Source organism: Pristiophorus japonicus, chromosome 8 (genome assembly GCF_044704955.1).
Source record: "Pristiophorus japonicus isolate sPriJap1 chromosome 8, sPriJap1.hap1, whole genome shotgun sequence".
NCBI lineage: Eukaryota > Metazoa > Chordata > Chondrichthyes > Pristiophoridae > Pristiophorus > Pristiophorus japonicus.
The window spans coordinates 94,903,556-94,918,059 of NC_091984.1; the positions used below are offsets into that span (position 1 = coordinate 94,903,556).

The 14,504-nt window shown below is 44.3% G+C and overlaps 1 protein-coding gene across 2 annotated transcripts in view; it reads left to right on the plus strand.

Moving 5' to 3' along the window:
* The window catches only part of LOC139268637 (cytosolic phospholipase A2-like), a 246,768-nt gene that overhangs the window by 68,740 nt on the left and 163,524 nt on the right, over nucleotides 1-14,504 (plus strand). For both annotated transcript variants that reach the window (XM_070887120.1, XM_070887121.1), the window contains exon 3: nucleotides 10,943-11,024. In XM_070887120.1, the coding sequence (XP_070743221.1) occupies nucleotides 10,943-11,024 (82 nt within the window). The remainder of the gene's footprint in view (nucleotides 1-10,942; nucleotides 11,025-14,504) is intronic.

Here is a 14,504-nt window from a genome sequence, read left to right on the forward strand (position 1 = left end):
TTCACTTATGAGCTGCTTTCGCAACAATCTTGCAGCTTGTTAACTACCATGGGGCTTTTCCAGTGGTGTGAGGGTGGGAGCCTGGGCTCATCGCCAGACTGATTGTCCTCCCCGTGGTCATCGTCATCCTCCTCCTCTTCCACCTCCCCTCTCTCCTGAGGTGGACCGGCAGAGCCATTGGCATTTGTTGTTCTGATAGCTAGGTTATGCAACATGCAGCACACCACAATGAACTCAGATGATCTGCTCAGGGTGGTATTGTAGGTTGCCTCCTGAGTGGTCCATGCATCTGAAGCACTGCTTCAGAACTCCAATTGTCTTTTCAATGATATTGCATGTAACTTCTTGGTTTCTGTCTGGGGCTTATGCAGGGGGGTCATGAGCCAGCTGGCAAGGCCATATCCTTTATCCCCCAGCATGTGACCTTGTGGCTGACTCTTACAGGTCAGAGACAGTGCTCTCACGTGAGATGTGCGCATCATGGATGCTCCTGGAAAATTTGCATTTGCTACTATGATTATTTGCTTGTGGTCGACAACGAGCTGCACATTCAGGGAGTGGAATCCCTTTTGGTTCTGAAATACCTCTGCATCCTGAAAAGGTGCTCGCAGGGCGATTTGCATACAGTCTATTGCTCCCTGCACCTTGGGGAAGTTTGCCATTCTGGAGAACCCTAAAACCCCCTCACTCTGTGCCTCCCTGGTCATAGATCCATCCTACGTGTATAAAGGAATGCAGCAATGTGTAGCGTGCTGAGAGATGCAGCAAATGTCGCCAACTGAAGCCTGAAAGGAGCCCAATGCATAGAAGGAAAGTGTCGCAGTAACCTTAACCTCAACGGACAGTGCGGTCCTGATGGTGCTTGTAGGCTGCAGATCTCCCTTAATTAGCTGGCTTATCTCACTGATGACCTCCTTTCGGAAGAGCAGCCTTCTAACAGACGTGTTATCGGACAAGTCCAGATATGATCGCTTATCTCTGTAAATGCGTTTGGTGAAAGGTCTCCTCCTCCACAGCAGTCTGCTATATCTTTGATTTGGGCACATAATGCTCTTCAATATACCTTCTCCTATCTCTATTCTGCAGCATGTGAGTAGTCATCAATACTGGCTGAGAAATTACAGGCAGCCCTAATCTGTCTTCAAATATACTTAAATTGTCCTCAACAAATACAATATAAACTCGAAATTGACCACAATACGATTAGATGATTGGCAAGATTCTAAAATGCCCTTAAAATCACTCAAGAATGACTTCAGTGCTCCCATCCACTTCAAGCAGCCTTTATTAAACTTCCTCCGATTTACAAAATGGCATCTATACAACCGGGTTAAGGTCAGGTGAGTGCAGCTTTTCTTGAGCGTCTTTTTGGGCGAGCGATTATTTGGGCACAATATGGACGAAATGCTGAAAGTAGCGCTCGGCGATAATCTGGGCGATATTTGGCCAGTAGTTTGCATAACAAACAGTATTCTGGGCCTTGCACGAGGGATGACATCAGATTTTATTTTAAAAAAAGGCCGGGCGATTCAGCTCATTCCTGTATGCGGAAAGTTGCGCCAACGATAATCGGGGGCTAGTTTCCATTTATCATCAAATAAAGGCGATAAACAGCATCTTGGCACTTATATGGGTGCAAAATGGGCGAATATGTGCCGAAAGTCTAGCCGTCTAGCCCGATATTTCTACCTCATAACTGTTTTTACCAAGGATTCAGTCACACCTGTGCATTTGAGAAAGTACTGCTTGTAGAATTTCCCAGTATGCAGTATGTACGTCAACAGCAATTGAAAGATACAAGATGTGGCCCTTTATATTTTGAGGATTTGAGAGTTTCTTTGCATTTTCTGAAAGACTTCAAGATAAACTGAAGAATTTTTCATATTAAAAACTCAAATACTGCACAAAAGAATGAACTTCTGAGCATTTTATGAAGAACGTTTGTTTGCTTAGGATAAGTCATGTTTATTAGTGACTGCTTTAGTCAACAAACTCATTCATTTTTTCTGCTTCTAGACTGCTGCACATACATTAATTTATAAGAAGCAGATCATTTACAATTAAAACCTTTAAGGCAGGAACATGAAGAAATAAACTTGCTGAGCATAGGAAAAATTGTAGTAAGGTTACTTGAGGGAAAATATGGGGTTGCGAATGGATGGGGGAGGAGACCGAAGGAACATAATCGAGGATTGAGGGCTGATGGTTCGAAAAGGGATCAGTGACTGTTTCAGTTCCACTCTCCCAATTCTCCCCTTCTCCACAAGGCTCCTTGCCCACCTTAATCCTATCAGAATCCAGAAACCCTCAATTCTACTAAACTCTGAGCCCTCAATGCTCCAACATTACATCCCCTATCCTCTTTGGCCCCAGGACACCCTCTTCAGCACTCCCTGAACCTTATGGCTGCATTCCCAGATCCTGCGACCTTCACCCCCAATGCCACCACAATACACAAATCTGCTCCCGGGAGCTGCAAAAGTGTGTCTAGAACCTTGCTCTCCTGTGTTCTCCAGATCCTAGGAACCCCTCAAAACACTGCTGGACTCGGAGATCCCCATTCCAGTATTTTTAGACCCTATGCTCCTAGATTCCCAGACTGACCCCAATGTGGATACATTTGAGTCCCTGGTAGACTTGGCATAAAGCCTCTATTGTTATAAAGCCTCAGATTTGAACTGAGTGATGCCACTGATGATATGCTAGTAATATATGAAAAAACAATATGGAACAGATAAATTCAGAGCATTGGTTCAAGGTAGTCTGTGACAGTAAATTCAAACTGGTGAAAGGAGTCTTTAGAGAAGATGTCAGGAAGAATATTGTCACAAAAAATTAATCAGCACTTGGAGTAGATATTCAAATTGAAGTAAAAGCAGTCACCCACGAGCCTGTCGGATGATATAATGGTAGGACTGTGGGTATTTCCTGCTGGATGAATCAGCTAAGTTTGGTCAAATAGCTTTCCAGGTCTTCACTTATTTTGTGGTGATGTGTGAAACCAGCTGCAATTTTGTGTCATCTATTTAATCCAATAAAAAGTGAAACCACCAAAAGGGAGTGAATATTTTGAAAACATCACTGCTTTTATGTCTTATCACACACTACACAAAGATAGCCTCCCACACAGCCAACCACAAATCACTTATAGATGCAGTGCATCTTTCTCATAGAGAATACACACTCGCACCTGGGGCTAGATTTTCCAGTTTTTTTGCATGCTTAACGCCCACTTAACGTCCATTTACCACTGAAATAACATATAACGCCCATATATTGCCCATTTAGCCACAAAATGGAAACTGACGGGCATTTTTCGGAAACTTACCGCCGAGCGTTACTTTCCCCATGTGAGTAATACCGGGAAAAAATAATACCGCCCTCCCACTTTTTTTGGGGGAAATCATCAGAATGGATGAAATCAACGCCTATAATATCGCCCAGCGTTAGTTTCCGCACGGAATTAACGCTGAGATTCAGTAATACATTCCGCCCACTTTTTTTTGTCGTAACGATCACATTTGCCGAAACTAACGGCCAGGAGATCGCCCAGCGTCACTTTCACCACCTCGTGCACATAACGCCCACAATATCGCTCGCCCAAAAAATCACCCGGAAAAAGTGGAACTAACCGGAACTAATCACAGCATTATGGATGCCATGTTCTACATTACATGTCGCATGCTTTAAAAGGCTGCTCTGCTTCAACCTCGGGGGTGTTCAGATGTACTCTGGAGGTCTTTGGATGTGATGTGACCAATTGGAATTTAATAGGTGTCTTCATCAGGACATTCATTCTTTGTGACCAATCGGTAGAAAACAGAGAGTTATTGCAATGAGGCCTGTTCTTTCTCACCCTCGCTTGATGACCAATTACATGCTGCAGACTCGAGATGGAAGAAGGTACGCTCCACAGCATCATGTGCCCAATGTAAGACGTGCCAGACTGATGAGGAGGACCAGACATTACACCCCCCCACAAGTACAGGGACAAGCGGTCTTACCGCGACTTGCCGGACACGACCTGCCTTCGGAGACTGCACTTCCACAAAGAGGTTATCACTGAGGTATGCCAGCTCATAAGGGGAGATCTGCAGCCTGCCAGCACCATCAGTACTGCACTGTCCATCGAGGTCAAAATCACCGCGGCACTGTCGTTCTACGCGTCGGGTTCTTTTCAGACCTCAGCTGGCGACATTTGCAGTCTGTCTCAGCATGCCACACATTGCTGCATTAGACAGGTCACTGAAATCCTGTACGCACACAGGAGGGACTTGATCAGCTTCCCTATGACCAGGGAGGCACAGACTGAGAGGGCTCTAGGATTCTCCAGAATTGCAAACTTCCCTAAGGTGCAGGGAGCAATAGACTGTATGCACATCGCGATGCCGGCATCTTTTCAGGACGCAGAGGTTTTCAGGAAGCGCAATGGATTCCATTCCCTGAATGTCTAACTTGTTGTCGATCAACAGCAAATTATAATGGCAGTGAATGCTAAATTTTCATGCAGCATCCATGATGCTCACATCCTGCGTGAGAGCACTGTATCTGACTTAGAAACACAGAAATATAGAAAATAGGTGCAGGAGTAGGTCATTTGGCCCTTCGAGCCTGCACCACCATTCAATATGATCATGGCTGATCATACAACTTCAGTACCCCATTCCTGCTTTCTTTCCATACCTCTTGATCCCTTTAGCCGTAAGGGCCACATCTAACTCCCTTTTGAATATATCTAACGAACTAGCCTCAACAACTTTCTGTGGTAGAGAATTCCACAGGTTCACAATTCTCTGAGTGAAGAAGTTTCTCCACATCTCGGTCCTAAATGGCTTACCCCTTATCCTTAGACTGTGACCCCTGGTTCTGGACTTCCCCAACATAGGGAACATTCTTCCTGCATCTAACCTGTCCAATCCCATCAGAATGTTATATGTTTCAATGAGATCCCCTCTCATTCTTCTAAATTCCAGTGAATATAAGCCTAGTCGATCCAGTCTTTCTTCATATTTCAGGCCTGCCATCCTGGGAATCAATCTGGTGAACCTTCGCTGCACTCCCTCAATAGCAAGAATGTCCTTCCTCAGATTAGGAGACCAAAACTGTGCACAATATTCCAGGTGTGGCCTCAGCAAGGCCCTGTACAACTACAGTAAGACCTCCCTGCTCCTATGTTCAAATCCCCTAGCTATGAAGGCCAACATGCCATTTGCTGCCTTCACCACCTGCTGTACCTGCATGCCAACTTTCAATGACTGATGTACCATGACACCAGGTCTCATTGCACCTCCCCTTTTCTTAATCTGTCACGATTCAGATAATATTCTGCCTCCGTTTTTGCCACCAAAGTGAATAACCTCACATTTATCCACATTATACTGCATCTGCCATGCATTTGCCCACTCACCTAACCTGTCCAAGTCACCTTGCAGCCTCTTAGCACCCTCCTCACAGCTCACACTGCCACCCAGCTTAGTGTCATCTGCAAACTTGGAGATATTACATTCAATTCCTTCATCCAAATCATTAATGTATATTGTAAATAGCTGGGGGCCCAGCACTGAACCGTGCGGCACCCCACTAGTCACTGCCTGCCATTTTGAAAAGGACCTGTTTATTCCTACTCTTTGCTTCCTGTCTGCCAACCAGTCCTCTATCCACATCAATACATTACCCCCAATACCATGTGCTTTAATTTTGCATACTAATCTTCTGTGTGGGACCTTGTCAAAAGCCTTTTTGAAAGTCCAAACACACCACATCCACTGGTTCTCCCTTGTCCACTCTACCAGTTACATCCTCAAAAAATTCTAGAAGATTTGTCAAGCATGATTTCCCTTTCATAAATCCATGCTGACTTGGACCGATCCTGTCACTGCTTTCCAAATGCGCTGCTATTACATCTTTAATAATTGATTCCAACATTTTCTCCTACCGATGTCAGGCTGACCGGTCTATAATTCCCTGTTTTCTCTCTCCCTCCTTTTTTAAAAAGTGGGGTTGCATTAACTACCCTCCAATCCATAGGAAGTGATCCAGAGTCTCTAGAATGTTGGAAAATGACCACCAATGCATCCACTATTTCTAGTGCCATTTCCTTAAGTACTCTGGGATGCAGACTATCGGGCCCTGTGGATTTATCGGCCTTCAATCCATCAATTTCCCTAGCACAATTTCCTGACTAATAAGGATTTCCTTCAGTTCCTCCTTGCTAGACCCTCAGTCTCCTAGTATTTTCGGGAGGTTATTTGTGTCTTCCTACGTGAAGACAGAACCAAAGTATTTGTTCAATTGGTCTGCCATTTCTTTGTTCCCCATTATAAATTCACCTGATTCTGACTGCAAGGGACCTACATGTGTCTTCACTAATCATTTTCTCTTCACATATCTATAGAAGCTTTTGCAATCCGTTTTTATGTTCCCTGCAAGCTTACTCTCCTACTCTATTTTCCCCCTCCTAATTAAACCCTTTGTCTTCCTCTGCTGAATTCTAAATGTCTCCCAGTCCTCAGGTTTGCTGCCTTTTCTGGCCAATTTATATGCCTCTTCCTTGGATTTAACACTATCCCTAATTTCCCTTGTTAGCCAGGGTTGAGCCACCTTCCCCGTTTTATTTTTTACTCCAGACAGGGATGTACAATTGTTGAGTTTCATCCATGTGATCTTTAAATGTCTGCCATTACCTATCCACCGTCAACCCTTTTAAGTATCATTCGCCAGTCTATCCTAGCCAATTCACATCTCATACCAAGGAAGTTACCTTTCTTTAATTTCAGGACCCTAGTCTCTAAATTAACTGTGTCACTCGCCATCTCAATGAAGAATTCTACCATATTATGGTCACTCTTCCCCAAGGGGCCTCGCACAACAAGATTGCTAATTAATCCTCTCTCATTACACAAGACCTACTCTCGAGTTGATTCCTCGACATATTGGGCTAGAAAACCATCCCTTATACACTCCAGGAAATCCTCCTCCACCATGTTGCTAGCAGTTTGGTTAGCCCAATCTATATGTAGATTAAAGTCACCCATGATAATTGCTGCACCTTTATTGCACGCATCCCTAATTTCATGTTTGATGCATCCCCAACCTGACTTCCACTGTTTGGTGGTCTGTACACAACTCCCACTAGCGTTTTCTGCCCTTTGGTGTTCCGCAGCTCTACCCATACAGATTCCACATCATCCAAGCTAATGTCCTTCTTTACTATTACGTTAATCTCCTCTTTAACCAGCAACGCCACCTCACCTCCTTTTCCTTTCTGTCTATCCTTCCTGAATATTAAATACCCCTGGATGTTGAGTTCCCACCCTTAGTCACCCTGGAGCCATGTCTCCGTAATCCCAGTTACATCATACCCATTAACAGCTATCTGCGCAGTTAATTCATCCACCTTATTATGAATGCTCCTCGCATTGAGAGACAGAGCCTTCAGGCTTGTTTTTTTTAACACTCTTTGTCCTTTTAGAATTATGTTGTAATGTGGCCTTTTTTGATTTTTGCGTTTGATTTCACTGCCCTCCACCTTTCCTTATCTCCTTTCTACCTTTTGCTTCTGCCCCCATTTTACTTCCATCTATCTCCCTGCATAGATTTCCATCCCCTGCCATGTTAGTTTAAATCCTCCTCATTTGTTTAACAATCAGCCACAAGGTCAATGCTGGATGCTTGGTGACAAAGGATATGGCCTCGCCACCTGGCTGATGATGATCATCATCATAGGCAATCCCTCGGAATCGAGGAAGACTTGCTTCCAATCCTGAAGTGAGTTCTTTGGTGGCTGCAGTCAAATACGAGAGCCACAGACTCTGTCACAGGTGGGACAGATAGTCATTGAGGGAAGGGGAGGGGGGACTGGTTTGCCGCTGTCTGCACTTGATTTCTGCATGCTCTCTCCCTCCCTCCCTCCCTCCCTCCCTCTCCCCTCCCCCTCCCTCTCCCCTCCCCCTCCCCCTCCCTCCCTCCCTCTCTTCTCCCCCTCCCTCCCTCCCTCTCCTCTCCTCTCCTCTCCTCTCCTCTCCTCTCCCTCCCCCACCCTCCCCCCTCGTCCTCCTCCCTCCCCTCGCTGTCAGAAACGGAGAATCTGCAGGTATTTTTTAGCTGCACTTTCGGGCGCGAAAAACGGGCGTCCAGTTCGGGACTGCGCCATTCGAGGCGTGGCCCGAAACTTGGGCCCCACGTGTCCAGCTGAGGATTAGTAGTTGTCCTTTGGCAGCACTGATCAACTGCTGCCAGGCCTACAGGCCCAATGATCCACGGCCTCTAAGTCACAGCTAAGTTCTTTACGCTGTCTGTTTGACAGGATGATCTAGTTGAGCTCTCTCTGCTTGACTCCACCTCTTCAATTATCCTATTAAACTATGAAAGAGGATTGAACCATGTCTCTCCAAGCACCTGTGATGCAGTTTGTCTACAAATTATTGCTCGGCATTGTCTGCTGGAAGGAAAGCACCACAATATTGTCAAAGATTGACTTGAAAACCATCATGTTGAGTATTTCTCCATTGGTCCTTGCGAGAATAAGACATTCAGTACCTTTATTCAGGGTGAGAATTCACATTGTTCTAATCCTCCGGTATTCCTGGCTCTGGGACTGCGGGTATTTCTTGCCTCCAGCGCCCTGGTAAATCAATCTATATATAGTAAATATGTTTTGAATCTACCGTTTTGTAGATTTGTTTCGGCTTTCTTCCTTTCTATTTAAAGGAATTCAAAGATTTTATGTGCTTTTCTGAGGTCTAATTCAGGCTGAGTATCTTAATTTTTTGGCAGCCATGAGTTAGGCTGACCTACAATAGCGAGTGATCACACTGTTCTTTAAAGTGAAACTGTAGAGAAATGCCATATGTGTGCCTTAACAACTGGCTATAGGCTTAATCAGCTTTTGAGGGCTTGGTGTAGGACAGCAAAGTGAATGATTACTGCTGTGAATGTGGGAAGCCACTTACCGTACTCGGTATTTAGGTCGAAAGTATTACCTACTCCTGTACCTAAGGCAGTTCTGATCTTCACAACTGTATGTATCAACATTGGAGTGTTTTTTTTGGGTTGCTGCAGCCCATCACTGGAAGCACTGGCTGTGCTGTTGAATGATAAACATATTAGAGCTGTATTTCAAACGTAATGAGATATGCATGCATATCAGGCAGCTAAAATTGCTTTTAGAGGGAGGAGGCGTGACTCTGAATTGTCAAGAACTGTTCAGAAAAGCTGCCGGGCATTAGACCTGTTTCCCACTGTCATGAATTTTGCTCTGTGTCTTTGTAAAGTTGAACCTTTACTTCAATGGTTTTAGCATGTGTTGGGAAAAATTGCTATTTTTGTTTTAAAATAGAGAAACAAAAATGCTCCCAATCGTGTTGGAGAAATATAACCTATCCAGTTCTCAAATCTACCACTTGGACATACTCCCCTCCAACAGGTTATCAGAGAAACGTTCTCACTACTTTAACACAGGACCTGCTCTTTTCCTGTGGATCATCAGAGACATGTGGAGCAAAGTGCTATTGAAATTGAGTACTAATTGCTACTCTTGTACTCCTCTAGGTTTGGTGGTTCTATGGCCTGGCTTGTGGGAGAATAATGCCCCATCTGATGACCTTTATCATCAGTGTCAGCCGTGGCTCAGTGAGTAGCACACTCGCCTCTGAGTCAGAATGGGTTCAAGTCCCACTTCAGGGACTCGAGCACATAAATCTAGGTGGACACTCCAGTGCAGTGCTGAGGGAGTGCTGCCCTGTCGGAGGTGCCACATTAAAACATAGAAATTAGGTGCAGGAGTAGGCCATTCGGCCCTTCGAGCCTGCACCACCATTCAATAAGATCATGGCTAATCAATCCCTCACTACCCCTTTCCTGCTTTCTCTCCATACCCCTTGATCCCTTTAGCTGTAAAGGCCATATCTAACTCCCTCTTGAATATATCCACTGAACTGGACTCAACAACTCTCTGCGGTGGAGAATTCCACAGGTTAACCACTCTGAGTGAAGAAGTTTCTCCTCATCTCGGTCCGAAATGGCTTCGCTCTTATTCTTAGATTATGACCCCTGGTTCTGGAACTCCCTAGCAACGGGAGCATTCTTCCTGCCTCTAACCTATTGTGATCAGTTTTGGTCTCCTAATCTGCAGAAGGACGTTCTTGCTAGTGAGGAAGTGCAGCGAAGGTTCACCAGACTGATTCCTGGGATGGCAGGACTGACATATGACGAGAGACTGGATCGATTGGGCCTGTATTCACTGGAGTTTAGAAGAATGAGAGGGGATCTCATAGAAACATATAAAATTCTGACAGGACTGTATCAGATGAGACGTTAAACTGAGGCCCCGTCTGCTCTCCCAGGTGGATGTAAAAGTTTCCATGACACTATTTCGAAGAAGAGCAGGGGATTTATCCCTAGTGTCCTGTCCAATATTATCCCTCAATCAACATAACAGAACAGATTATTTAGTCATTATTACATTGCTGTTTGTGGGAGCTTGCTGTGCGCAAATTGGCTGCCGCGTTTCCCACATTACACCAGTGACTACACTCCAAAAGTACTTCATTGGTTGTAAAGCACTTTGAGTATTTATTTTCTTTCTCTGTATTTACATTGCTAAGACTCATTCTTTATTTGTACTGAAGTGTACTTCTGCCATCGCGATAAGGAAGTCTGCTTTAGCAATCTAGATCTGAACAACTGAACCACTAAATATAAAAGGACATTTTAACTCTCATAAAGTTACATGCCATAACTTCATGGATTTAAAGGAGTTGCTTGTACATAACTATGGTAACTGTGAAAACAGGGGTGTGACCTGCATGTGGGTCGAATTAATAAATCAGATTTCATATTTCCTAATTTTGAAACATTTTTAAAGAAATTCAAAGCCTATTTAGAGAGGGTGTGCACAATTTAACCTGGAATATTGAACTCTAATTTCCTATCTGTTTTCCAGGTAGAACACCAGGTTTCCCATAGATTAACTGTGTGCATCCTACGAGCTAAAAACGTGACAAAGGGAACTTTCGGAGATCTACGTAAGTACATTTTAGAGAGTTTTGTTTGCTCAGTTTATTCCTTCACATGTCATTTCACATTTCAATCACTGACATCACCACACCCTCTGACATCACCACACTCTCGGGCATCATCTCACTCTCTGGCATCACCACACTCACATCACCACACTCTCTGACATCACCAAACTTTTGACATCAGCTCTATCTCTGACATCACCACAATCTCTGACATCACCACAGCCTCTGACATCACCACAGCCTCTGACATCACCAGAATCACTTGCATCACCGCAGCCTCTGATGTCACCATCGCCTCTGACTTCACCACACTCTCTGACAAAAACACACTCTCTGACATCATGTCAATCTCTGACATCCGCTCAATCTCTGACATTATAGAATTATGTTCCGGTGCCCAATTCCAAATCTCTGTTTTATCAGCCTTCATTCATATAAATTCCATATTTTTGTACTTTTGTACAGACTACTTTGTTCATGTTAATTTTTTGAATTGAACTAGCCAAATGTGATTGTTTAGATCAGGCGCACACCACCATCATCATTAGAAAGCAATGCTACCAATTTCTGTGACTGATTGTTTTAACCCTGGCAGGAGAAATCTTGTAGGCCAGTGTGCATTGATGTGAAGCAGTTTTAGATTCACATTAACACACTGTGGGGTATCTGGATCTGGGGTCACCCAGATCAACTTAGCCCAGTTATGTGCGAGTCTCCAGGGGCGTATCACACTACATGCCTGTAGGCACAGCCTCAATGAATATTGGTGCAAATGATCTGTGCCTATCTCTTGATCTCAAGTGTGGTGTCTTTTGCTGTCTCAGCCAACAATTTGGGTTGTGATGATTGAACAGGATTAGAAGGAGACAAGAAAAGGAAAGACTTAAAAAAAAATTTAACATCACCTTGAATGTACAGAGAAAAGGAAAGATTTTCCAGTTGTGAACTCATAGTGAGTGTCTTGTGACGTTTTAAGGTGCAGGTTAGAACCAGTGAATCTTCCAGCACAGTGCATGAAGTAAAAAACGAGGACTAATGCCCAAACACATTTAGTTATTTCCAAGATCAGCATGGAAAATGTACAGCAGTGAGCTCCCTGTGCACAGATCCTGTCTACCATTTTGTCTGTAAACAAATGGTACACTTTGCGAAAATAGATTTTCTGCAATTCAATAAAAAAGTACCTGTTTAAGGTTGTTATTTTATACTTGCGCTATCGCCGGCTCCTGTTTTGGCAATCTGTGTGTTGCTTTTACACAAGGGCCGAGGAGCCAATCTCCACAAGGATACTGGAATCCTCCTTTATACAGAGTCCCTCAGAGAGCAAAGATGTGTGTCGAGACTCTGTGTTTACAAAATTGAAAGGTGCTTGCTTTATCGTGACAGTAAAATTGTAAACCCGTATTATTGTGAACCTAGATTCCTGAATCCCTGAACCTAGATTTCTTATATTATGGGATGCAACCGACCATGGAAGACCCACATGTCTGCAGTCAGCAGCGTGGGGCAGCAGTTATGTGGAGTGTGTGAGTACCTCCCCCTATCTGCTGTAATTCATTATACGCAGGCCCTTTGAGAAGACCTATAACTGATCTGGTGAGATATAATTACTAATCCCAGACGGTTCTTCCTGCACTCAAAGCACTCAGTGTAAAAATAAGCGCTGAAAAAGTTTTCACAAAGGAAGCCATTCTTATGGTTCCTTTTTGTGGTCTGTGTTTCACTGGTTTTACTCTGGCCCAAAATGACTTTGATTCTTGTTTAAAATAACCAAGAGATAATACCCACACCCAATTGTGTTCGTGTGTGTCTTGGAGTAGTTGTAACTCTTTATATTTCACAGTAGAGCTCTGTCCCTTTTCCTCTGTCATTTGTCATCTTCAACATCCAGCAGTAATTCCCAAATGACCAGAATATGAGGGTTGTGGCGGGAAGGCCAATTTGTAAACAGTCAGCTCTCCAATTTAAGCTATAAATTGCTGAAAGCTTGATGGTTGAGCACAAGTTTAGCACATTGTCCTCTTTGAATTTGGGTTGCAAACAAATAAGTTACCATTTTAGGTGTAGGCCTCTCATCCAAGCTGGAAGAAATTACAAATGAACAGCATTTAAAAAAGGAAGAGAATAAACAGAAGTGAAGAGAATAAACAGAAGTGAAGAGAAAACACAACGCACACACATCTATAATTTCTTCCAGTTATGAAGACTCTACTCCTGAAATGTTAACTCATTTGTTCTCGCCACAGATGTTGGCTGGTACATTATGGTGAAGTTTAAACAATTTTATACTGCACAATTGATAGACTATTTAAATTTTTTTCAGAAATAAACAAAATGACATTTGGGTTTTCAACATACCAACCGGACCACCACTTCCCCAAAAGCTGCCTCATATATTACTCTACCGTGGTTAACCTCAAAAGACAACAGGTGTTGGGTGGGAATTTGAACCTGGAGGAGTGCGTTTTGGTGCGAATTGGGGGTTAAAACTGGCAAAAATGCGAGCGCATTGGGAAGCCAGCTTCAACCCGCTGACTCCCACGTTTAACTTGAGTGCATTAGGCTGCTTGCACACAACCCACTTGGGAGAGGCAGGCTGCCTGTTAACCCATGGTAATCGCTCAATTGAAGCGATATTTCAACTCACTTTAAAATTTAACGGTGCATCACCGTGTCTCCTGGGCTACCTGAAACTCCCCAGTGAAAGCAACACGAGAACACAGCAGCAGTTAAGGGGGTTGAATCATACGCCTGGAAATACTGCAATAAATACTCCGCTGCTCTCTTAGCTACAAGTGGGGAAGGTTTTGTTCACTGTATGTTTGGTGAGAGTTTACTTTCGACACTTTGGAGGTTTTTTGAATCACAGCAGGCTGGGTGGCACTTTGGTTGCCTTGGGTTGGACCTCGGACAAGGAGCAATATGACCAGCAGCAGCAGCAGCCTGCTCCTGAGAGATCTGTAGTTGGGCAGGGAATGAGGGCATCAGCAGAGGGGTGCAGCCTGCAGGAGGCCTACCCATGACGCAGGGTGTGCAGGCAGAGGTTGAGTTTCCTTGACAATGTTTCAGGAGTTTTATGTTGTCGTGTCAGGTAGAGACAGACATCTGCAGTCTCCGAGAAGAAGACCTGCTCCCTGCTGGACCTGGTGGCCATGTGTTCCCAGTGTCTGTCACCCTTAACTTTTTAGCCTCCGGATCCTTCCAGGGCTCTGCTAGAGATATATCCAGGATCTTCCAGTCAGTAGCCCAGATATGCATAAGACAGGTGACTAATGGCTTGTTTACCAGGGCTGGCAAGTATGTCAACTTCGCCTGCGATGACGCCAGTCAGAATGAGCAGGCACTCAGTTTGCATCTCTGGCCACAGGTGCAGGGCATCATCGTCTGCACACACATGGCAATCTGGGCACCTCAGATCACCCAGGAGTATTCATCAATCGCAAGGACTTCCACTCGATCAATGTGCAGCTGGTGTGCAAC